Source organism: Pongo abelii, chromosome 5 (assembly GCF_028885655.2).
Source record: "Pongo abelii isolate AG06213 chromosome 5, NHGRI_mPonAbe1-v2.0_pri, whole genome shotgun sequence".
Taxonomy (NCBI): domain Eukaryota; kingdom Metazoa; phylum Chordata; class Mammalia; order Primates; family Hominidae; genus Pongo; species Pongo abelii.
The window spans coordinates 152,423,005-152,448,783 of record NC_071990.2 but is presented as its reverse complement, the minus strand read 5'-3'; the positions used below and the strand labels follow the sequence as shown (position 1 = coordinate 152,448,783).

The 25,779-nt window shown below is 44.0% G+C and overlaps 1 protein-coding gene across 8 annotated transcripts in view; it reads right to left on the bottom strand.

Moving 5' to 3' along the window:
• Nucleotides 1-25,779, bottom strand: part of PLEKHG1 (pleckstrin homology and RhoGEF domain containing G1) — a 238,680-nt gene that overhangs the window by 19,584 nt on the left and 193,317 nt on the right. For 7 of the 8 annotated variants that reach the window (XM_063725056.1, XM_054558314.2, XM_024248877.3 and 4 more), the window contains 9 exons: nt 25,581-25,627; nt 20,618-20,768; nt 16,783-16,914; nt 13,512-13,694; nt 13,323-13,418; nt 13,065-13,151; nt 4,830-4,863; nt 3,268-3,363; nt 1,789-1,827 (listed from right to left, as the gene is read on the bottom strand). In XM_063725056.1, the coding sequence (XP_063581126.1) occupies nt 1,789-1,827; nt 3,268-3,363; nt 4,830-4,863; nt 13,065-13,151; nt 13,323-13,418; nt 13,512-13,694; nt 16,783-16,914; nt 20,618-20,768; nt 25,581-25,627 (865 nt within the window). The remainder of the gene's footprint in view (nt 1-1,788; nt 1,828-3,267; nt 3,364-4,829; nt 4,864-13,064; nt 13,152-13,322; nt 13,419-13,511; nt 13,695-16,782; nt 16,915-20,617; nt 20,769-25,580; nt 25,628-25,779) is intronic. The other variant, XM_063725057.1, reaches the window with a different exon arrangement.

Here is a 25,779-nt window from a genome sequence, read left to right as displayed (position 1 = left end):
CAATAACTGTTTTGCTTTTATTTTATTTTTATTTTTTTTGAGATGGAGTCTCACTCTGTCATCCAGGCTGGAGTGCAGTGGCACAATCTCAGCTCACTGCAGCCTCTGCCTCCCGGGTTCAAGCGATTCTTGTGTCTCAGCCTCCCCAGTAGCTGGGATTACAGGCATAAACCACCACGCCTGGCGAATTTTTGTATTTTTAGTAGAGATGGGATCTTGCCATGTTGGCCAGGTTGGTCTCGAACTCCTGACCTCAGGTGATCCACCCTCCTCGGCCTCCTAAAGTGTTGGCATTACAGGCATGAGCCACCATGCCTAGCCTGTTTCACTTTTAAAATAAGGATTCAATATGCAACTTTGTATATTCTGCTAAATATATGTGGACACTCTTGTGAATAGGTAGAGATCTGCTTTATTTTTGACAGCTGTAGAATATTCCATTGTGTGTATGGATGTATTACAATTTCTTTAAGTATATTTCCAACTGCATGGGCATTTTTATAGAGTGTCCTGTTACAAATACTGCAAAGAACAAACTCACACATAAATCCATCTACATGTGGGTAAGTACATCTGTGCAGGTGAAACTGTTGGGTTAAGGGCAAATGTACATTTTAAATTCAAACGACTATTACCAAATTTTGCCCCTGAAGCGTTGCAAAAACTTACACTCCCACTAATAGTTTTGGGGTGACTAGTTTTCTATATGTTTTGGCCAAGTTCATAGTTTTTTCCCTTCTATTTATTTCATTTAAATGTATGGATTTTCTGATTATGAATATGGATGGCCATTTAAAAATTTTATTGCCAGTTTGTGTGTTTTTGTGAAACTGCCCAATTATATTCTTTTTTTTTTTTTTTTTTTTTTTTTGAGTCCTTTGGGCTGGGCGTGGTGGCTCACGCCTGTAATCCCAGCACTTTGGGAGGCCAAGGCTGGTGGATCACATGAGGTTGGGAGTTTGAGACCAGCCTGACCAACATGGAGAAACTCCATCTCTACTAAAAATACAAAATTAGCCAGGCGTGGTGGCACATGCTTGTAATCCCAGCTACTCGGGAGGCTGAGGCAGGAGAATCACTTGAACCTGGGAGGCAGAGGTTGAGGTGAGCCGAGATCGCGCTATTGCACTCTAGCCTGGGCGACAAGAGCAAAACTCTGTCTCAAAAAATAAAAAAATAAAAAAATAAACAAAAGAGTCCTCTGTGTTTTCTTTTTGATGTATGGAGTTTCTTTACATAATAGGAATATTAATCTTTTTATGCCTGTCAAATATATTACAAGTATTTTATGTCATTTGACTGTATATTTTATTTTAAATTTTATTATTATTATTTTTTGTGACACAGTCTCACTCTGTTGCCCAGGCTGGAGTGCAATGGCATGATCTCGGCTCACTGCAACCTCTGCTTCCCAGGTTCAAGCGATTCTCCTGCCTCAGCCTCCCAAGTAGCTGGGATTACAGGCACGAGCCACTAGGCCTGGCTAACTTTTGTATGTTTAGTAGAGACGGGGTTTCACCATGTTGGCCTGGCTAGTCTCGAAGTCCTGGCCTCAACAGAGCCGCCCGCCTGGGCCTCCCAAAGTGCTGGGATTACAGGCGTGAGCTACTGTGCCTGGCTTTGACTACATATTTTATAATGGGACACTTTTATTTACAGAAGTTAATCTTTTTGTAATCAAATCAAATCTGTCAATCTGTAATTTATCTGATATTTATTTATTTTTGTGTGGTTTGATTTAGTCAATATCAACAAGAATGAAACAAGAAAATATATTTTACGACTTACCACTGGTCTTCAAAACTTTATGTGATCGTGAGGAAGGTTCTGGGAGACAAAATAAAGCCAGTATCATTGGCAAAACCAAATCAAACCTTTTTCTCTATTCTTTATAAAAGGATTATGAGCCTATTGACAGATTAACAGAGCTCTATAACTTTTGTATCAAATTGAACAAAATCCCCATTGCTCAGAGATACACAGGAGCAAGACACTCACTCTGCTAAAATGGTAGAATAAATGTTATGCTGTGTTATCAGGAGCCACCCAATAGAAAATCAAAATCTGACTTTTTCAATCCTGTCAGTAGCAGAGCAGCTTCCTCAGCTTTCAATAACACCTACAAGCTGGTGATGTTCAATTGTACAGTCTTTTTTTTTTTTTTTTTTGAGACTGAGATTCACTCTTGTCTCCCAGGCTGGAGTGCAATGGTGCGATCTTGGCTCCCTGCAACCTCTGCTTCCCAGGTTCAAGTAATTCTCCTGCCTCAGCCTCCTGAGTAGCTGGGATTACAGGTGTCTGCCAACATGCCGCGTTAATTTTTGTATTTTTAGTAGAGATGGGGTTTCACCATGTTGGCCAGGCAGGTCTCAAACTCCTGACCTCAGGTGATCCTCCCGCCTCAGCCTCCTGAAATGCTGGGATTACAGGCGTGAGCCACCGCGCCCAGCTTTATTTGCATTTTTTGTCTCTCGCACCATGAGCTCCCTGCAAGCGGGAGTCATGTGGATTATTTATCCTTGCATTCCTAGTCCTTAGCAAAGCATAAAGTGGGTACTGAATAAAGACTGCTTCAAATAAAACCCCAAACCTGTCTGAACTAAGACAATACTTCATGGAGTCTGGTGCAGCAAATATGAATTAAAATTTTAGCTTTGGATAATCTTTTGTGTGTGTCACTCATAGGATGTGATTTTTCATTAGCAACAGCAAATACAGTTTAAGTATCTGCATTTCAATGGTAAGATGTACAAAGCAAAATTAGTTGACTGGCATGCTTGATAGTCACTGGGAAATATTAAGTAGAAAAGAGGTTGTTTTTTTTTTTTTTTTGAGATAGAGTCTCACTCTGTCGCCCATGCTGGAGTGCAGTGGCACAAACTTGGCTCATTGCAACCTCTGTCTCCCGGGTTCAAGCGATTCTCCTGCCTCAGCCTCCCAAGTAGCTAGGATTACAGGTGACCACCACCACGCCTGGCTAATTTTTATATTTTTACTAGAGATGTGGTTTCTCCATGTTGGCCAGGCTGGTTTTGAACTCCTGACCTCAGGTGACCCACCTGCCTCGGCCTCCCAAAATGCTGGGATTACAGAGAAAAGAGTTTTAGATCAAAAGCTTGTGAGTCCCATCTTAAGGCAGCCGCAAATGTATTCAGACTGGCAGTGAGCTGAGAAACCAGACAGAACATGCCCTTTTGTTAGATTCAAAGGGACTTTCATTGCCAGTCCCCCATTAGAATTAAATTTTTATGACAACATCCTATTTACCAGATTTTCTTCTCAGCCGATATGGAGCAGAACCTTCTTTAGAGCCATACAGTGCTTTCGTCTCTCCCTCAGGACTGTAACAGAAGCCTGGATGATCTGTAAAGATAACCACGTGCATCAGTGGGACTGTGGTGTCAGGGGCTTCTCAGAAAATGGTTATGGCTAGTGTAAATTTATATGGATTTATCATTATTATTATTATTATTTTTGAGACAGAGTCTAGCTCTGTCACCCATGCTGAAGTGCGGTGGCATGATCTCGGCTCACTGCTGACCTCCACCTCCCAAGTTCAAGCGATTCTCCTGCCTCAGCCTCCTGAGAAACTGAGACTACAGGCGCATGTCACCATGCCTGACTAATTTTTGTATTTTTAGTAGAGACAGGGTTTCACCATGTTGGCCAGGCTGGTCTTGAACTCCTGACCTCAGGTTATCCACCCACCTCGGCCTCCCAAAGTGCTGGGATTACAGGTGTGAGCCACCATGCCTGGCCTATATGGATTTATTCTTTTTCATCTGACATGGATATGATCCTTCTCCCGTAATTGCTGCTGTGTATGTATCTCAGGGCTTTTTGTTTACATTGGGACTTGTAGGAGTCTGTCAGCTGGGATGACAGGCGTGAGCCACCACACCCAGCCAAAAAAAAAAAAAAAAAAATTCTGGAGGCAATTTCTGCGGGCTGAAATGTTGAGGTCTAGAGAATACAGCCTAGCATGCTGCTGGGGAGCTCTGGGCATCATTTCTCGGGTCTGTCGGATGCAAGATGGGAGCCTCAGCTGCAGCGATGGTGGGAATGTGCCTGTTTCCACTTTGCTGATGCTGCTTTTCCCCCTGGGGAGTTAACAAGTGCCAGGCTGGAGGGAAGGGAATCAACATTTGCACTTGATTCCTCAAAGTAAGGTCTTATGAAAGGGTTAAGTAAAAGTAGAAGTGTTTTCAGCACAAGTTTCCAGCAGATCTGACTGCATTTAAAGCCATGGTTTTCTCTTTTTATTCTATGTAATCTGAAAAATAACAAAGATGTGATAAATGCTATTGAATAAGGTCTTATTTAATAGGAAGGACCTGTAATATTTATTCTCTTCTGCTTTTGTAAGCCTAGAAATATACTCACATACGTGGGGTGGTTGTGATTTTAGAAGTTTCTGCTGCATCAGGAAAACCAATACTATGAAGTGATTGCAATTCTTGCAGATAATCAACATTTTGTTAGGGATGAAGTGAGAAATGCATTGTGAAGCTCTGGTTTTTGGTGGTGGTAGAGGTTGGGCCGGGGGTGGGGGTAGAGTTGACCCTGGAGACATAACTGACATTGTTAGTTGATGCAGAAACCCAGACAGTGGCCAGCCATCAAGGGACTCAGATAAATCTGGGAGAATCAATGTAGAAACAAGCCAATGTGCTCAGAAGGGATTATGCTGTCTACCCAATTTGTGAAAACAGTGAATAGAGAGATACTATTTGTAACAGTTGACATTTTTCACGAACTTTAAGATAGAAAATGTGATAGATACAAACAGACAATGAAATTTCAAATTGTGTTAAGGAAATAAAACTTACGAATGGCATCCATTTCAAGGATTGCTTGCTTGGCCTGAAAGAGAGAAAGTAGAGCTGTAATTCCAATTGCTTTTTTTTTCTTTAAACTCCAAATCTCAACACAGATCTTATCCCACCTGAATAAACAGATTTTTAACAACATTTAAAAACTCTCTATTTATTTTAAGCATTTACATACAGTTCAGGGAATTCAAGTGGATGAGCGCCCTCAAGTGGGTAATAGCTGCTACACCATCAAGGCACCAGAGCTAAGACTGCACCCCCAATCCCGTGAAAGAGGAGGGAGGGAGGCTGGTTCCTAAGCCTGGCTGATCATTAGCACTCATTGGCCAGCTTATTAAAAATGCAGATTCTTGGCTGGGCGCGGTACCTCACGCCTGTAATCCCAGCACTCTGGGAGGCCGAGGAGGGCAGATCACAATCACAAGGTCGGGAGTTCAAGACCAGCCTGGCCAATATGGTGAAACCCCGTCTCTACTAAAAATACAAAGATTAGCCAGGCATGGTGGCGGGCGCCTGTAGTCCCAGCTAATCGGGAGGCTGAGGCAGGAGAATCGCTTGAACCCAGGAAGCAGAGGTTGCAGTGAGCCGAGATTTCGCCACTGCACTCTAGCCTGGGTGACAGAGCAAGACTCCATCTCAAAAAAAAAAAAAAAATGCAGATTCTTACCACCCAACCCTGATCTACTGACTCAAAAGCTCAAGGCACGGAGCCTGGTATCTTTATCACCAGCCCTCACCACGACACTATGGCCTTGTAACTATTTTGAGTTAATTGCAAAATGGCTGCTGGAAGTTTCCTCTCATTGTTGTCTTTCCTCCTGCAGAATGCTACGTGATTATCATGAGCTAAGTCTCTCTGCTTCCCCAACTCCCTGTACCTCCCGTCTCTTCTGTGTGCCCCAGAATCTCCCAGAGTGAGACGGCCTTGAAGGACAATGTCGGTGATCCCAGTTCAGGCACTTCACTAGGTGGGTGCTCTCCCATCCCAGAATGTGCTTCCTCAACTGGACAGTAGGATCATGGAGCCTCTCTTTCAGAATGGTCATTAGGATTCAATGCTCAGCTCAACTGCTGAGTTCCACCCACCTTCCTAGGGCAGGGGTCCCCAACCCCCAAGCCACAGACTGGTACTAGTTCACGGCCTATTAGGAACTGGGCCGCACAGCAGGAGGTAAGTGACGGGCAAGTGAGAGAAGCTTCATCTGGATTTACAGCGGCTCCTCATGGCTCGCATTACAGCCTGAGCTCTGCCTCCTATCAGATCAGTGGCAGCGTTAGATACCCATAGGAGTGTGAACCCTACTGTAAATTATGCATGCGAGGGATCTAGGTTGCAGCACTCCTTATGAGAATCTAACGCCTGATGATCTGAAGTGGAGCTGAGGCAGTGATGCTAGCACTGAGGAGCAGATTAACGTCAGCAGAGAGGTCTGACCGCACAGAGACCACGATAAATCAATTGCTTTCAGATTCATATCAAAACCCTGTCAGTGAGTGACAAGGGGCAATTAAGCTGCATCTGGTGGCAGGCTTTATCGTGGCAAGTGAGTTGATGTACTTCAATTGTACAGCTGCATCCGGTGGCCTTACAAGTATGTTTGAGGCCAGGCGTGGTATCTCACACCTGTGATCTCAGCACTTTGAGAGGCTGAGGCAGGCAAATCACGAGGTCAGGAGTTCAAGACCAGCCTGACCAACATGGTGAAACCGTCTCTACTAAAAATACAAAAATTAGCTGGGTGTGGTGGTGTGCGCCTGACACCCCAGCTACTCAGAAGGCTGAGGCAAGAGAACTGCTTGAACCCGGGAGGCAGAGGTTGCAGCACCACTGCACTCCAGCCTAGGCGACAGAATGAGACTCCATCTCAAAAAAAAAAAAAAGTATGTTTGAGACAACTTCAAATCTCCATATATTCTGGATTAAAGTCCAGGCGAATATCCTGAGATTGCCACAAAAGCATAAATGCCTGCTTCCATTTCCAACATCCTATCTTTGTGAAGCAGGGTTTTCTGCAGTGACAGCGACCAAAATAAGATGAGAGCAGACTGGACACAAGCAACACACTTGGGGTGTCGCTGTCTCCCATCACCCCCACATGGGACTGTCTGGTTGCAGGAGAACAAGCTCAGGGCTCCCACTGATTCTACATTATGGTGAGCTGTAGAACTATTTCATTATATGTTACCATGTAGTAATAGAAATAAAGTGCGCGATAAACGTAATGTGCTTTCATCATCCCAAAAGCCTCCCCCTGCCTCCATCCGTGGAAAAATTGTCTTCCACAAAACCAATCCCTGGTTCCCAAAAGGTTGAAGACCACTGTCCTAGGGGATTGTAGCCTTTCTTGCCTCTTTAAAGTCATTTTCATTTTTTAAGGGTAGTATAATTTAACCTACAAAACACTATGCTAAAAATAACTTTTAAAATAATTTTACTCTATTTTGCTACCATCTGTGATAGCCCAGTACAAATATTTCAGCTAAGTGGCGATCATATCTAGTGAAAAAGTGTGGAGCTGGGGGGAGCCTCAACACAGTCACCTTAGAGAAAACAAATGCTTCAATTTTTGTAACACTGATAGCTATCTCTCTTGTACATTCAGAGTTTGAGATTATGAGTTGAAATTAATTACAAACACAAATGTCAGCTCAGTCTCTGGGAAGTGCAATTACAGAACCATGCTAATATATAAAATGCAAAATATCTTCACCTTTATTCTCAATTAATTTGGAGAAGAGTTAAATTTATTCACCACGTATACTAATGGGCAATATGGCTATTTCCAAGAAGTTCCCTGGTATCTGCAAAGCTGCCTTCAAGAATTTTTTGTCCGGACATTGAATTTTTAAAGTACTGTTTCCAGGTTTTCCACTAGGTGTCAGCCAAGGACCATCATTGAATTAAAAGAACGGAAGGCAGCCGGGAGGCTGTAACTAATGAGTTTCCCACAGCTGTGTTGATATTATTAGACTGGTGATACATTTCTTGATGTTTAAAATTTCCCAGTATGCATTTATTTCATAGAAATAATAGAAATACATTTTGAAAACTTTAGGAAAATAAGAAATAATCTCGAGGAAAGATGTGGAAAGTTCACTTTATTAATAATCCTGCTTAAATAGAAAATTATGATTACATTATAGTGAATAAAGTATATTAAACAAGTGTGTCTGAGGCTGGGTGTGGTGGCTTGTGCCTGTAATCCTAGCACTTTGGGAGGCTGAGGCGGGTGGATCACTTGAAGCCGGGAGTTCAAGACCAGCCTGGCCAACATGGTGAAACCTCATCTCTACTAAAAATACAAAAATTAGCCAGGTGTGGTGGTGCGCTACTCGGGTGGCTGAGGCACAAGAATACTTGAACCCAGAAGGTGGAGGCTGCAGTGTGCTTTTTCTTGTATGGAGATTGCGCTACTGCACTCCAGCCTGCATGACAGAGTGAGACCCTGTCTCAAAACAAAACAAAACAAAACAAACAAAACGTGTTTTTATTGCCAGTGGGAATAATGTGGTTAGGACGCTCTTTGGAGCCAGACAGACCTGGGTTTGAATCCAGGCTTGGTCATGTACTAGTTATATAAACTTGGGCAGTTTATTTAATATCTCTCAGCCTCTGTTTTTATTTTTTCTAGAATGGGAAGACTAAGAACTACCTCATAACATATTTTGGTGAGGGTGAAATAAGAATATAAAGTACTCAGCACAGTGTGTATGCTCAATAAGTTGTAACTGAAAAGATGTTTTTAGATAGAAGGGATCGACAACTTGGGGAGAAAGTACGATGTTATATTGACTATATTAACCATTTGAATACTTAAAGGGAACTTCCTGGGGCACACACGCCTACTGTGGGAGAAAGACAGGTATGTAAGGTGGTCTCGTTTTGTAACTGCCTTTCAGAATCTTGTTAGCAATTTTGATTTTCCCAGTAGACAGGTAAACAATAGGTGGGGCCCATCAAAGATGCTCTGCCATTGCTCAGAAGGGCATTCTAAGGCACCAGGCCAGCAACAAAATGACTAATCATAAAGAAAATGCAGTCCCTTCTCTGCATAAGCTCCCTTTCATCTCAGAACACCCTGATGAAAAGAAAACTCATGCTTAGGTCCAAGTCCACACCTATGTACATTCATTTCCTGAGGACCAAATCATTGCTGGCAGTCCTGAGAACAAGCTTCAAATGCTTATCAAAATATACAGAGAACAAAACAGACTGTCCCCTTTCTCAGAAATCTCAGCCCTTCTTATTTTCCACCCAGTTCAATTTTCATGATCATCATCCCATTGTCTGCTCCACTTCACTCCTCCCAGCCCCAACTTGGACTGTTTCACTATCCGTGTGAATAATCTATCCACCACCCTAGTTCCTTGACCACTTTATCTCTAATGACCTTTTTCTCCACTCCAGAGCAGTAACACAGAATCAGAGCCACCTCCAGAACCTGATCACACACAAAACCGTCCCACCTCTAAGGCAGGACTCCAAAAGTCCCTTCTTCAATACAGATTGGTGTATTTCCTTCTCTCCAACATTAAGTCCTGCTGAACCAGGCTTTATGACAATACTGCAGTCCCTCACCCCACGCCTCTGTTGCCAGCTGGTTTTCCTCTTCACTCAGCCTGATGTCATGCCCAAGTACTGCAACTGCATGCTCGCTGGCACCCTCCTCACCCCCGCCCTGGGAACCTTCCCCTACCAGCTCTGCTGGTTCCCAACCTGGAGGAACCCACACACACCACAGTTTTCACCAGTAGTTTCCAAGTTGCTGAGCAGATTTTGAAATGACGTCATCACACTGATTCGTGGGGGCCAGCTTCAGTTGGGTCTTTGATGTCTTTCACAGGTTACTCTAGTCATCTCCAGTGACTGGTCCATTTTTTTTTTTTTTGAGACGGAGTCTCACTCTGTCACCCAGGCTGGAGTGCAGTGGCATGATCTCGGCTCAATGCAAGCTCCGTCTCCCGGGTTCACGCCATTCTCCTGCCTCAGCCTCCCGAGTAGCTGGGATTACAGGTGCCCACCACCATGCCCGGCTAATTTTTTGTATTTTTAGTAGAGACGGGGTTTCACCGTGTTAGCCAGGATGGTCTTGATCTCCTGACCTCGTGATCTGCCTGCCTTGGCCTCCCAAAGTGCTGGGATTACAGGTGTGAGCCACCACGCCTGGCCTGGTCCATTTTCTTTAGCAAGTGTTCTTCTGATCCTTTCTACTTTCTCTCAGACACCCCCGATCTCTGCTTCACTCACTCAGCAGACGACTTTATCACCTGCATGAGTGAAATCAAACCCTTTGTCTTCCCCCAAGTCCACCTCAAAGTTCCTCCGTCTTTCATCTTTTTCTCCCTTGGCTCAGAGAGATGCTTCCAGCCCTTTCCCAGATGAGCCCCTATTCCTGTGTGTCCCATCCTTCTCCTTCCCACCTCCCCAGGCCCCGTTCCAACAGGAAGTGAGCCACTGTGTCCTCTCCCACCTTCCTTCTCCCGCCCTGCCATCTGCTCATGGACTCGGCATTCGACCCAGACAAGAAGTCTTGCTTTGCTCTTGCCTCTCTCTCCAAACTATCATTTTTTCTTCCTTTTGTGACCTTTATATATAAAAAAGTCTATACCCATTCTGTTCCTTCTTAATCCCCCTTTTTCTTCAACCCACTGTGACCTCTCCCTTTTCTCTTAGTACCAAATGTAAAATCTGCTTTTCTGTTTAAATCTCCTTGACCTCGACAGCCTTTGAGACTGTGTCCCCGCGTCTCTGAGATGTGCTTTTTCCTTGTTAGCGCAGTGCCTCCTCCTCAGACATCCTACCTGCCTCCTCTGCTACTCTTTCAATCTGTCTTTGGCTGTTCTCCAAATCCCCCCACCCGCTTGCTGATCACTTGATGTTGGGATTCCCAAGGGTTCGTCTTTCCTTTGCACATTTTTGTGGGCCATCTTGTTAAACCTTAGGGCTTCAATTACTGCCTCTAGCAAGAGTCTCTCCTGATCCTTAGCTTCCAAGACCTGAATTTCCACCTGTGGCTAACCCTGCCCAGCAGCACGGGTGCCAGTGAGAGCAGAGGGCTCCTCTCTCTCACTCCCATCTCACGGGTTCCTCTCTCTGTCTGTCTCAGAACTCACAGTACCATGCTCTCCTTCAACCCCTGACTCAGCGTTGACTCTTAGTGGGCAAAATCCTGCCCCCTGCCTCAGTGGCACATTCTGCATTTGCTCCCTCTGTCGCCGTGACTCCATGGCAGCACTGCTCAGCTCCTTTCTAGGCCATGGTGGTGGGTTACTATCTTCTCCAGCCTCCAACCTCACTCCTGCCACTTATTTGTCACCGTGTCCCCAAAGTTACACTCTCAGAACACAGGGCTGACTGCGCCATCTCCCCTTCCTCCAAAGCCTGCAGTAATTTCCCAGTGTGAATGCATCCAGACTCCTCAGAGCGCATGCCCACAGCCCTCCAGGGGCTCCTGTCCTTCCCGTCCCTGCCCCAGCCCCTGAGAACTCAGCCCTCCCATCCTGGCACCGTCTGTGTGCCCTGAACACAGCGCACTCATTCTCTCCTTTTTTTTTTTTTTTTTTTTTAATGCAGGTCTCTAGGTCTGGTTTCCTTAATTCCTTTTTTCCCCACTTAATAAAAATATTCCTAAGACTGGGCACGGTGGCTCATGCCTGTCATCCCAACACTTTGGAAAGGCTGAGGCAGGCAGATCACTTGAACCCAGGAGTTTGAAACCAGCCTGGGCAAGATGATGAGACTACACCTTTATCAAAAATACAAAAATTAGCTTGGCGTGGTGGCACAAGCCTGTGGTCCCAGCTACTCTGGGAGGCTGAGGTGGTAGGATCTCTTGAGCCCAGGAGGTCAAGGCTGCAGTGAGCCATGTTTGCACCACTGTGCTCCAGCCTGGACGACAGAGTAAGATCCTGTATTAAAAAAAAAAAAAAAATCCTTATCCTTTAAGACTGAGGTAAAAGATGTTTTCCTTCCTCTCTCCACTCAACTGAATTGAACACTTTGTTCTTCCACAATACTGTATTACGTCTTCATGGTTGGCAAACGGTTCATGGCTTGGCAGCTGGCTCCCCATCTACAGATTCCTGCTTGGCCGAGTTTGTATCTTGTCTCCCGAGCACCCTCATGGGACCCAGCACAGCTTTACACCCATAGGTGCTTCATGCACCTTTGAATAATTCTCATAACTTGATCTTCTTTTAAGCCCCAAAAGGAAAAACACCACCACCTCCACAGAGCCTGCAATTCATGTGAATCTTTTTTTTTTTTTTTTTTTTTTCCCTTGAGACGGGATCTTGCTCTGTCACCCAGGCTGGAGTGCAATGGCACGATCTCAGCTCATTGCAACCTCAACCTCCAGGGTTCAGGAGATTCTCCTGCCTCAGCCTCCTCAGTAGCTGGGACTACAGGCGCGTGCTACCACACCCGACTAATTTTTGTATTTTTAGTAGAGATGGGGATTCATTATGTTGGCCAGGCTGGTCTTGAACTCCTGACTTCAGGTGATCTGCCTGCCTCAGCCTCCCAAAGTGCTAGGATTACAGGCGTGAGCCACAATGCCTGGCCCCATGTGAATCTTTTTGATGTTAATGGCTGGTTTAGCTGACACCTAGTTCCTACACATCCTATCTCTCAATTTTCTTTCTTTCTTTCTTTCTCTTTTTTTTGAGACGGGTCTTGCTGTGTCACCCAGGCTGGAATGCAGTGATGCAATCTCAGCTCACTGCAACCTCCACCTCCTGGTCCCAGGTGATCCTCCCACCTCAGTCTCCCAGAGCAGCTGGGACTGCAGGTGCGTGCCATCACGCTGGGGGCTAACTTTTGTATTTTTTGTAGAGACGGGGGTCTCACTTTGTTGCCCAGGCTGGTCTTGAACTCCTAGGCTCAAGTGTTGCACCTGCCTTGGCCTCCCAAAGTGCTGGGATTACAGGCATGAGCCACCATGCCAGCCTCTTTATTATGAAGTTGAACATTTATCCTATCAGGATGCCTTGCTGGGACTTCATTAGTAATTAAATGATCGGATTAACGGTTGTCACTCCCAGATTCTAATTCTAAACTCTTTTTTTTTTTTTTTGACCCAGTCTCTTTGGTTTTTTTTTTGAGACAGTCTCACTCTGTCGCCCAGTCTGGAGTTCAATGATGTGATCTCGGCTCACAGTAACCTCTGCCTCCCAGTTCAAACGATTCTTGTATCTCTCTCCCGTTTCACTGTGCATTATTCAGTGTCCTACCTTAGCTGGAATCTTGGCTGCATGGTTCTCCAGAATCAGTCTCTTTAGGTGCAAAACCCAGAGGCGTTTGTCTTGCTGGGATTTGGCCTGCCAAGACGAGATGTGGACAGTCAGACAACTTGATTCCACCACCTACAGGACTCTCTGATGAGATGGGAAATGACCATGTGGCCAGAACGCTCTCAAAAAGCCACATGGTACACAGCACTCATCGTTACACAAAGGGGCCTTGTGGAGAGGCCGGGGCCTGGCCGCTACCTGGACTGTGTGCTGCAGCTTGGGATTCTTGTAGTGGAAGACGCTGAAGCTGAGTGGCTCTTTTGGAATCACCTCCACAAGCATGAGATTGCCACACTAGAGCAGAGAGAGCAGAGAGGGTGAGGCACACTCAGGAGGGAACGGAACTGGGGATCTGAGTCCCTGCCCATGGCCAGCGTGCAGACCTACCAGGATGTGAGCTTTGTATGTAAACGTGTCATCTCTCTTCTTTGTGATGAGCAGCAGCTTGTCGAAGAGGAAGAGCGTCCGCTCATTCTTGGCTCGCTGGATGCGGAAGGTTCCCTCAAGCACCAGTTCCCCGTAGCTGGTCAGGTCTGGCCCTTTCCAGTTAGTGAGCAAACTCTGTATCTCCTGAGAAAGGGAATGGTCCATGGCATTTACGAGAGGCAGAAGCCAGGCACCAAGGGCTTGGTGGCTCATCTGTTGAGCCTCAAGAATGGTGCCAAATCGTCCCTGACGGGGTCTAACTATCTACATGGTATCTGATGGTCTACGACATAAATCTGCATTTACAAGCGGTGCCACTTAAGGGTTAACAGAAATGAATCAGGCTGTTAGCTGACGAGCTGCTAATTACTTATTTCCATTCCTTAATCATGCCATGCTGTGGCTCACAGCAGCCCTTACATCGTTCAAAAGCCAGGTCCAGGGGCCACCAGTATGGCCTCCTTCCCTTGATTTTCTTTGTTTTGTTTTGTTTTCTTGAGACAGAGTCTCACTCTGTCGCCCAGGCTGGAGGGAAGTGGCACAATCAGGGCTCACTGCAACCTCCACCTCCCCGGTTCAAGCGATTCTCCCACCTCAGCCTCCTGAGTAGGTGGGATTACAGGTGCCTATCGCCACGCCTGGCTAAATTTTTTTGCATTTTTAGTAGAGATGGGGTTTTGCCATGTTGGCCAGGCTAGTCTTCAACTCCTGACCTCAAGTGATCTGCCCACCTGTACCTCTGAAAGTGCTGGGATTACAGAAGTGAGCCACCGCACCTGGCCCCTTCCTTTGATTTTTCTCACCCCCTCCTCTCTGGGAAAAAAAAAAAAAAAACCCTTCAGAGCTGTTAACTTGAAGACTTTCTTCCGGATACTGAAGTTCATACCACACATAAGTAATTCAAAACTAAAGCCTATATAAAATCACCCACGTCATTTTCTCAGAAATTTCTTGAGTTTAAATTTACTTACTCAGGGAAAGGAAATGAACCTTTCTTTGGCCCTGACTTATGTTTTAGTGCTTTTTTTGTTAAAATTTTAAAATTTTATGGGTACACAGTAGGTGTATATATTTATGGGGTACATGAGATATTTTGATAGGCATACAATGCATAATAAACACATCGGGGTAAATGGGCCTCCGTCACCTCCAGCATTTATCATTTCTTTGTGTTACGAACATTCCAATTATACTTTCAGTTATTTTATAAATTATTGTTGACTGTAATCCTCCTGTTGTACTATCAAATGCTAGATCTTATTCATTCTTTTTCTTTTTTTTTTTGAGACAGAGTCTCGCTCTGTTGTCCAGGCTGGAATGCAGTGGTACAATCTCGGCTCAGTGCAACCTTTCCCTCCTGGGTTCAAGTGATTCTCCTGCCTCAGCCACCCAAGCAGCTGAGATTACCGGCGTGTGCCACCACGCCCAGCTAATTTTTTATATTTTTAGTAGAGACAGGGTTTCACCATGTTGGCCAGGCTGGTCTCGAACTCCTGACATCAAGTGATCTGCCTGCTTCGGCCTCCCAAAGTGCAGGGATTACAGGCGTGAACCATCACTCCCGGCCCTCATTTAAACATTTTCTAACCTTGGTTGACCATGGGCAAATGAAACTGCAGAAAGTGAAACTGCGGATAGGGGGAATGACTGTATTCAATAGATTCCAACATTACGTCTGCAAAACACTTGTATGATAAAGCATTAAACTTTTGTTGCTGTTGCAAAAAAACAAACAAACAAACAAACAAAAGCAGCCTGGAAGATTAGAATGTCATCTTCCTCTGATTTTTCATAGTCAGTGGCATCACACCACACTCTGGCTGCCTATACCTGAAGCCTACAGAGTTTGTTCTGTAGATACCAAATAAGGTATCTTTTTTCCCGAGTTATGCAAGGCCACTCTGTATAGCGTGGAGTCACTTTGGGCTTTTCTGTCTCACTCTAGGGACAGCCAGGAGCCTGGAACTGGCCTCTGGGCCCATGCAGCCTCTTGTTTTGTTTTTAATAGTGCATCTATTGAGGTGCCCAGGGCATGATCACTGGCCCAACAGCTGTCAAAAGTTCCTTAAGATTTAGGGCTCAAAATGTTTGTGCTGGATAGGCCTTTAGCAAACTTCTCTGTCTTATTTTAAAAATGAGGAAACTGTCAGGTGCAGTGGCTCACACCTGTAATCCCAGCACTTTGGGAGGCTGAGGCAGGTGGATCACCAGAAGTTAGGAGTTCAAGACAAGCCTGGCCAACCTGGTGAAACCCCGTCTCTACTAAAAATACAAAGTGAGCCGGGCACGGTGGTATGCCCCTGTAATCCCAACTACTAAGGAGGATGAGGCGGGGAGGATCGCTTGAACCCAGGAGCCGAAGGTTGCAGTGAGCTGAGATTGTGCCACTGCATTCTAGCCTGGGCAACAAGAGTGAAACTTTGTCTCCAAAAAAAAAAAAAGGAAACTGAAATGACATGCTGGAGGATCATGTCCCAAGTGACTATAAAGGAGCTGGTTCAGCCTTGGCTCCCCTTACTCTGCGTCCCCTGCCTATGACCACCCACACACCAACTCATGATTTTGCAGGAACTGGTGGCAGAGGAATAAAGGCTTAAAAAGTCTTTACATAGTTTAGGGAAAGTTGCTTTCAACAAGAATTACTAAATTTGCAATTAATAGAAGTAGGAGGCTCAAAATTTTAACTTAGACCATCAAAGGGGCTATAAGCAAACAATTAGCTTAAAAGTTATAATGTTGGCCGGGTGTGGTGGCTCACGCCTGTAATCCCAGCACTTTGGGAGGCCAAGGCAGGCGGATCACCTGAGGTCAGGAGTTCGAGACCAAGCTGACCAACATGGAGAAACCTCGTCTCTACTAAAAATACAAAATTAGCCAGGTGTGGTGGCGCACACCTGTAATCCCAGCTACTCGAGAGGCTGAGGCAGAATAATTGCTTGAACCCCAGAGGCAGAGGTTGTGGTGAGCAGAGATCGTGCCATTGCACTCCAGCCTGGGCAACAAGAGCGAAACTCCACCTCAAAAAAAAAAAAAAGTTCTAATATCCCTTTCTCTTAAATAGCCATACTAGACAATGATCGGTATTACTGATGTCCTGAACTGTTTTTCAGGGAGAACTACACTGAAGATGATGAGTGTAGTGCAGTACTTGAGCAGCCTTAATATTTTATTGGGAAAACAGTAAGTCAGTACACCTGCAACCCTGCTAGGCACCGACACCTCGCGGGCTCACCTGTAACCGGACCGCATGCTCGTGTTTCCGCTTCATGTCATTGATGTGCCAGGCGACTCGCTGCATTGTGTCTATAGCATCAAGCACCACATCATAGCCTTCTGTGTCCTTATCAAGGTGGTTTTCTATTTCCTTAAACAAAAAAGAACAAGGTTTTTTTTTTTTTCATTTTATTTTCATATAGACAGTGAAACAAATGGCACCGCTATGATTAGTTCCTTATATTTTATTTTTGCTTATTTATTTACACACTATCAGCTGGGTGTGGTGGCTCATGCCTGTAATCCCAGCACTTTGGGAGCCCAGGTGGGTGGATCACCTGAGGTCCAGAGTTCGAGACCAGCCTGGCCAACATGGTGAATCCCTGTCTCTCCCAAAAATACAAAAATTAGCCGGGCGTGGTGGCGCATGCCTGTAGTCCCAGTTACTTAGGAGGCTGAGGCAGGAGAATCACTTGAACCTAGGAGACAGAGGTTGCAGTGAGCTGAGATCAGGCCACTGCACTCCAGCCTGGGTGACAGAGTGAGACTCCGCCTCAAAAAAAATGTATATAAATAAAATATTTACACACTGCCATCATTCTTTAAGATTTTGACGCCAGAAATACCTGCAACAAAATGGTAAGACAAGAGGGGAAAAAAAAACAAGGATAGGAAAGATAAAAGTGGAATAGGATTCCAGGATAAACAGGATAAAATACAACATGCACGTAGCCCATTGAGTTTCATAGCGATATTAGAGTTATTATAATAGATGTGTGAATTGCTCTTATAGCTTCCTGCTGGCCAATCTTATACAGTTCTCAGTAATACAGTTCTCACTCTCACAAGATAAAATGCATACTTATTTTTTTCCCTTATTTATTTAGGAAGCAAAATATTTCATACAGGACCTTAATATTTAACAGACTCAAAAATATAGCGAAAATTATCTTTAATAAGTTATCTCTATAGCAAGTAGACATTTTAGCACATTTTCCTGTAGTCAAGGTTTTAAAGGCCAAATGAAGTTGACTAAAGACAATCCTTTGGAGTGTTGAGAAGAATCTCATGGTTTCAGCACTCAATTCTCTGATGGTCAGAAGTATGTTACATTAGCAATCATCTTACCACTGGAGGCCCACAATCCCAGAACATGAGAGAGGGACAGGATCTTTGTTCTAGTTCTTTTGAACACATAAGACACTTGTCCCTACATACTCAAGAGTCTAAGGATAGAGACTATTGTATATAGTTCCTTTGATTCTTTATCTTCTCAGTGCCCATCAGAGAGTTGGGTGGTGAATAAGTGCTTATTAAATTGAAACTATTGCCTTTTTAAAAACAATAATAACAGTAATCCTATATCAGTGCCTAAAACAGTAAGAAAACATTGTAATCAGATCATTCTTGTGACATTTATCATACATAATCAGCTAACGGGTGGAGGTTAAATGTTATGGTACAACTTGAAGATTAATTCCATTATTTTATAGTAACGATGTAAATCTTTGTTTACTTTTACTGAGTACTCAAGTTTTTCTCTAGCTAGAAACTGTAAAAGAATTTACATTTTCTATCCATGCTTGGACTAGCTGTTAACAAGATCCTAAATGGCAAATTTAAAAACATAATGATTCCTTCTTTTAGCCTGAGAGACAACTGTGCTCATCAGTAAACAGACTGGGAAGTACAGAGGATATTTCTGTGGGGATTTTCATGGATAGCTATATAACTTTGAAATGATGTGAATGCGCCAGGCACGGTGGCTCACTCCTGTAATCCCAGCACTTTGAGGGGCTGAGGCGGGTGGATCATGAGGTCAAGAGATTGAGACCATCCTGGCCAACATGGTGAAATCCCGTCTCTACTAAAAATACAAAAAATTAGCTGGGTGTGGTGGTGCACGCCTGTAGTCCCAGCTACTCGGGAAGCTGAGGCAGGAGAATCGCTTGAACCTGGGAGGCGGAGGTTGCAGTGAGCTGAGATTGTGCCACTGCACTCTAACCTGGCAACAGAGCGAAACTCCGTCTCAAAAAAAAAAAAAAAAAAAGAAAGAAAGAAATGATGTGAATGACATAGAGGGAGCCCTCTAATCAACTATAAAAGCAGGAAACACTTCAAAAGCAACCAGAAGTTAGTTTTGGATTAATCCAACCACTGTTTTTTTCCTTCATTGCCAGCCCTTAATATGTAGGATAAAGGCTGTTTTTCCTGTTAATTAACTTTTTGTAAGGATCTTGACTTGTCTCATATGCTTAACTGAGATCTTAAACTTTCCTTTTGACTGAAGGCCATCTTACTGTCTAGAAGACCATACTAGAGATTTTTGGGACACACTAGTCTTAGATGTTATATTAACAGAATTCAGCAGAGATGTGTCCTGAGACAAATATTATTTAAAAGTTATTTGGACACTGATTTAGCAAATAAATCCCACTAAATCTAAGAGGTCATAAGGATCAATTTAAAAATTAAAATAATATCCCTGATGTGACTTCATAGAACATAAGATTCTCCAAAGGTGAGCTACCCAGGCAAACAGACAAAGCTAAGAAATTGCCAGTAAAGATGGACAATCAAAGTTCTCGAAATTTTAAATATATATGAACCAAACAAATCTGGAATAATTATCCAAACTAGAAACCTGGAATCACTTAAAAAGAGATACCTATAAACTGCAGGCCTGTTGACGTGGAGAGGAACCCTGAATCAAAATTCTTTTAAAAAGGGGATTTTAATGTATCACAAAAATAATAAAAAACAATAGCTTATTTTTATCAAGTGCCTGTGAGCCACAGTGAATGTGGGCAACTAACAAGATTTAGACCCAGGCAGTCTTTCCCAGAGCCCTGTTCCTAACCACTCCACTGTACTGTCTTTCTCCTGCTACAAAAGTAAGCAAGTCCTACTTATAGAATGAAAATTACTTGCAATAATACTTCTTTTTTTCCATTCGCATCAACTTTTTTGGAGGGTAAGAAATAAGAATTTGAGGCTGGGTGTGGTAGCTCACGTCTGTAATCCCAGCACTTTGGGAGGCTCAGGCAGGAGGATTGCTTGAGCTCAGGAGTTCGAGACCAGGCTGGGCAACATGGTGAAACTCTATCTCTACCAAAAATACAAAAAAGTTAGCTGGGCATGGTGGTGCACACCTAGAGTCCCAGCTACTCAGGATGCTGAGGTAGGAGGATTGCTTGAGCCCAGGAGGTGGAGGTTGCAGTGATCTGTGATTACACCACTGCATGCCAGCCTGGGCAACAGAGCCAGACCCTGTCTTAAAAAAAAAAAGAAAAGAAAAAAGAATTTAAGAGCTATGATTATCTTTGTTTCTAAAGCCTTCTTGAATTTTGCAAAAGTAGTGGAAAATAATATAAGAGGAGATACCTGAAGTGATGCTAAGCCCAGCTTGGAGATCACTTATCACGCTGCTCATCTGTCCTCTCCCTTTTCAGCCCCTTCTCTTTGCTCGCCATACAAAAGCCAATCTATGACAAATAGCTTTCCCTTCCAATTGCCTACTGAATCGGGGCTGATGGAAACATTACAAAATCTGTTTTTCATTTGCATGACAGCTCCCTGCCTGAAACTGTCAGTGCACAGGGCGAGGCACTCCTAAGCCCCATCAGAATCAGAGCTAAGATTAATCTCTTCTTCTCTTGGCTGTTGTCAATGGGGCTACGGGCCTAGAATATAAATATCTCCAAATCCTCAAAGCAGATTAGTCAGTTGTGAAATATGAGTGTGGGAAATGTTTCCATATGTCCATAGCATTTTCTGGTATTTTCCACTAAACTTAATATATACACACAAAACTCCCATCCCCTGGAACGTGCTCATGCCAGGCAGAAACTTACATGCAGAAGGAGATGATACTTGAGAATCCGCTGAACTGGTTTCAAGAGATAGGACCCCAGAGGCAGCGAGTGTTTCAGAGTTTCCTGACGTTCCCTGAAGAATTTGGCCAGTATTTTGTTCCTCATACACTCTGTTAGCACAGCCACGGACCTGCAGGAAGAGTCCATGTTTTTATCTAAATTGTAATGCTTTAGGTGGATATTCAAATTTTAAACGCTATTGCAAGTGTAAATGCCCTAAAATGGGTAGGGTAGCTCCAGAGCTGTGGTCAGATCAGCATGCCTTTAGGCAAATTGGAGAAAGGGTTCCCTCTGGGAGGGTGAATTAGAAAAAGGCACTGGAGCCAGTGGCAGTGGCACCCTGGGCTCATGGCTTCTAAGGAACAAGTTCCCTCCTTCTAGGAGATGCAGCCTTGTGCCAGGGCCCATGGCTTGGCAAAAGTTATTTGAGAGGGATTTTAGCCCCTAGCTGTGCCCAATCTGGGTATCTCTGTGCAGTGCTCACACAGCACGTCGGTATTCCATTTCCACAGGTTAGATTATAAGGAGTAGGCATTTTTTGTACTAAGAAAAAGGAGTTCCTTCCTGCTAGAAGATCCAGCCCCCTGTCAGAGCATTTGCCACCCCCTCTGCTGGCCCCTTTTATATGATGCACGAACTGTGACCCTATGTGGTAGCCTTGCTTAGAGACCTCTTCTCTTGGGTAGCTTCCCTGTGAGAATCTGTGAACAGGTCTCCCTTTCTACCTCCAAATTGTTATCCTTACAAGTAATACAGCTTCTGGGAAAGCCAGATAGTCTTGCTCCTATGGAGTGCGCCTCAGATGAGGGTGTCCCAAAAGTGGATTAGAATTCTTTCTGCAATCCAGATCCCCCCGAGGTGATGAGCACAGACAGCCCCAAAACATCTTAAGGCAATGGTTGAAACAATGCTGGTATCACAAAGCAAGCTAACGGCTTGTGCAGTCACACGCACGTAAATTAAAAATCTTTCTTTCTCAAAATGTAGAAGGAAGCAGGTGGAAATAATTTCAGCCCTTTTCTCCCTCAGTCAGTAACATTTTCAGGATTAATTGTGAAAATCAGACAGAGCCAAACAACAAAATAAGGCTGTGAGGAAGGAAGTTAAATGGAAGTTTCATAATTAAACTATTAGAATCCCTTTTGTGCCAATCTACTTTGAGAAATATCTATTCAAACTGATTTATTTTCCCCTTGAGTCAAGATTTCAAAACTCTCCATCATGTAACCTAGGAACATTTCTAAGGTTCTTTAGAGTCAGAATTGGCTGCTCTGTAGCCCTTTGGCCACCTAAAGGCTTGGGCTCTTGCTCAAGGGTAAGAACCTGCAAACAAATTAGGAGCACGCTGAGCTCCAGGTTCCTGGAAGTCTCGGGCACAGGCAGGCATCTGAGGACAAGGACCTGGCTGGGTTTGTGCCCCTCCCTGGGGAACAGAATGTGGGAGCTTGTGTCTCTTCACAGCAAAATCACTGAGGTGTGACTGGTATGAAGATAGTGGAAACTGTCAAGATGTGCCTGTGACATTTAATATCACCAGCCTGGATCCAAAGGGGGAAGGAAAATTTGTCAGATGGGCTGAAATACCTGGCATTTTTGGCTTGTTAAGTGGGAGAAGGGAACTTTGGGTCTCAGAAAGTAAAGTGATTGGATACAAGTGGACAAGATAAAATATTTCTCTATGAATATGAAAACCACACAATTGGGCAAGAAATGGACATGTGTTCTTCACTGAGAACAACTTTTGAGTACCTCTCTGCTAACACTTTTCTTCAAAGTCAGACTCAATTTTTTTTTTTTAAAGACAACTTTCTCACCAGGCACGGTGACTCATGCCTGCAATCCCAGCACTTTGGAAGGCTGAGGCGGGTGGATCAGTTGAGGTCAGGAGTTCGAGACCAGCCTGGCCAACATGGTGAAACCCCCTCTCTCCTAAAAATACAAAAATTAGATGGGTGTGATGGCATGTGCCAGTAATCCCAGCTACTTGGGAGGCTGAGGCAAGAGAATTGCTTGAACCCAGGAGGCAGAGGTTGCAGTGAGCTGAGATCATGCCACTGCACTTCAACCTGGGCTGAAGAGTCTCTCTGTTGAGCGAGACTCTAACTCTAAAAAAAGACAACTTTCTCCAGAAAATTATCCTTAACCTTGAGCTTTTATTATACATTACTGAGTTTGTCCTGTGTTAATTTATATTTATTTGATCTTCCAGAACATGCTCTTCCACCATTGCATTTAGTTGTATCTGACCTTCAAAAGAATAGAAACTGCTTGAAGGCAAGGGTACTGATTGCTATTTCCTGCCAATATAGACAGGCTTGGGACGGTGCTCCATGAATGACAAGCTCTTAAAAATGTCCTTGCCCAAATGATTTTGCCTCTCCCCGGCTCTGAAGGCAGCCTAGCATATGAAGAAGCTGTTTTTATTTTGTACTCTTCTTAATAAATCACAAAATCTTCTGAATTTGAAATTTTGGAAGTTTAAGAATTATTTCTTTAAATGATATGTTTATAATGAAATGTATAGAAACATAATTCCCCAAACAAGCTCCTGTATCATTTTAGATTCTCATAATTGGGTCCGGAACTTTGTTGATTCTTCAGAATCTGAATGTTTTTTTCCTTCCCTAAGGAAGAAGTTTTGTACAGAAGATGAGGGCTGATTCTGTGATTTCTCTAAATTAGGGTGTGAGGCAAGCTGGCTTTTGGTTTAGAACCATGGGATTTAGCTGGGGCATCCTGCAGTTGCCTGATGTTTTCAGCATTAAGATGGAAACAAATACTTTCAGAGAGAAAATTGCTTAAGTGAAACCATGTAAATTAACTATGGGTGGGTCTACAGATAAGGATGTGTAATAAATGTTCTAATATGCATGTGGGTCAATTTATTTATTTATTTATTTATTTTAGGGGAAACTGGGGAAAGCAGGGGTCCTCCAAGGAAAAGTATTTGCCATGAGTAAGTTGAGCCTCTGAACTTCTGGCTTCTTGGGTCTTTTTTTTTTTTTTTTTTTTTTTTGAGACAGAGTCTTGCTGTGTTGCCCAGGCTGGAGTGCAGTGATGTGATCTCAGTTCACTGCAATCTCCGCCTCCTAGGTTCAAGTGATTCTCCTGCCTCAGCATCCCAAGTAGCTGGGATTACAGGGATGTGCCACCACATCTAGCTAATTTTTGTATTCTTAGTAGAGACGGGGTTTTGCCATGTTGCCCAGGTTGGTCTCGAACTCCTGACCTCAAGTGATCTGCCCACCTTGGCCTCCCAAAGTGCTAGGATTACAGGCATAAGTCACTGTACTCAGCCGCTTCTTGGGTCTTTAAGAGACAGGATCTTGCTCTGTTGCCTGGGCTGGAGTGCAGTGGTGCGGTAATAGCTCACTGTAGCCTCAAACTCCTGGGCTCAAGCTATCCTCCTGCCTCAGCCTCTTGAGTAGCTCTAGGACTACAGGTGCAGGCCACCACATGCAGCAACATCCTGGGTCTTTTAATCCACACTGGCTTTCTGGGGTTACTCCTGACAGTGGGGAGCAGGGGACCTATTTGTTCTTCCTTCCAGAAGTAACACTCAGGGCTCGGTGTGCTGACTTCTCTTCTAGGTGGATCCCACCATCCACTTTATCATCAGGGACCTGTCTACCAAGACTGGCTACAGAGTGTGTAAAGTCTCCCTAGCTCTCTTCTTCCTGGCTGGTCCTTAAGATAACTCAAAGTCTGGTGGGGCGCGGTGTAATTGCAGCTACTCAGGAGGTTGAGGTAGGAGAATCACTTGAACCAGAAGGTAGAGGTTGCAGTGAGCTGAGATCGCGCCACTGCACTCCAGCCTGGGTGGTGGAGTGAGACTCTATCTCAAAAAAACAAAACAAAACAAAAAAACCCATAACTCAAAGTCTGCTAATCATGTGGGAAAAAAGGAAAATAAAAAGGCAAGGGGAGAATCACAAAGTTTCAGAAACTTTTACAAGGACATACTCATAGCAGCACGAGGTCTTAGGAGTCAGAGAAGAAACCTTGGTTCAAATCCAAGCTGGGCCATCCATCAGCTATGCACCCCTCAGAGAATCACCTTACCTAGCAGAGCCTCAGTTACTTCATCCATGAAATGGGGAAGGGGCAGCGGTGATGGTGAACTCGCACTTATGAAGAATTTAGGAGGGGCCAGGCACTGGGATGGGTGCTCTGCTTAAAAAAAAATCCCTCAATGTCTCTGGATTGCTTTGAAAAGTTAAATTCAGTATTTTGCATTTACAGCATTTAGCACAGGGCTTAGAAATTAGTAAGTGCCCAATAAATATCTTCTGGAGAAAAAAAGAAATTCCTACAATTGTAGCCCATCATCTTAGGCCCAACTCCCTTACTGAAATGGTTAATAAATTGTCCAAGGATGCTTCCTACACTGCCCTTGTGCCACTGATTTCCAATGCAAGGAAAACTGAACCAACAACCCAGGCGAGATGACGATGCTCCTCTTCTCATCTAGGCTTATGATGATCTGTCCTTCCTCTGAACTCCATTAAACTTATACAGTTCATAAAACTTATTTGGAAAAAATAGAACCTGTTCTCTCCCCACCTAGATTATAGAAACTCATTATCAGTGTTTCCTAAATTCTTAAAAACATGACACACACAGAAAAGGGTTAGCAGGCAAGACTTGCGGCCTGATGCAACAGCTTGCTTAGTTTCCTTTTGGAGATACCTAGTCATCTTTTTGGTTTCTCCATAGACTTTTACAATTTTTCTCCACACTGGCTCTGTAGGGAGCCCCAAAGCCCAGATGGATCCATATCTGGGTGCCCCTGTAATCTGTTCTCAGCATGTTTTGCATTCTTCCCATAGTATTTAGCACAAGGCCAGGCACAGAATGCCTACCAACCATGTGTACTGCACCAGCTGACTTGAAACAATGTGAAAGTGAACAAAAGTACTCTTGGCCCATTCTCGATCCATACCTTGGATAGTTAGTGCAATACTGGGTATAAATGTGGAACTCTTCACTCTGCAATGAAACAAAAGAAATTTTTATAGGCAACAAAGCACAGACATAAACATTCATTTGAAAACAATAAAAAGAAATAGCATTTGGGTCTTGACATTTATATATATATATATATATATTTTTTTTTTTTTTTTTGCGGCGGAGTTTTGCTC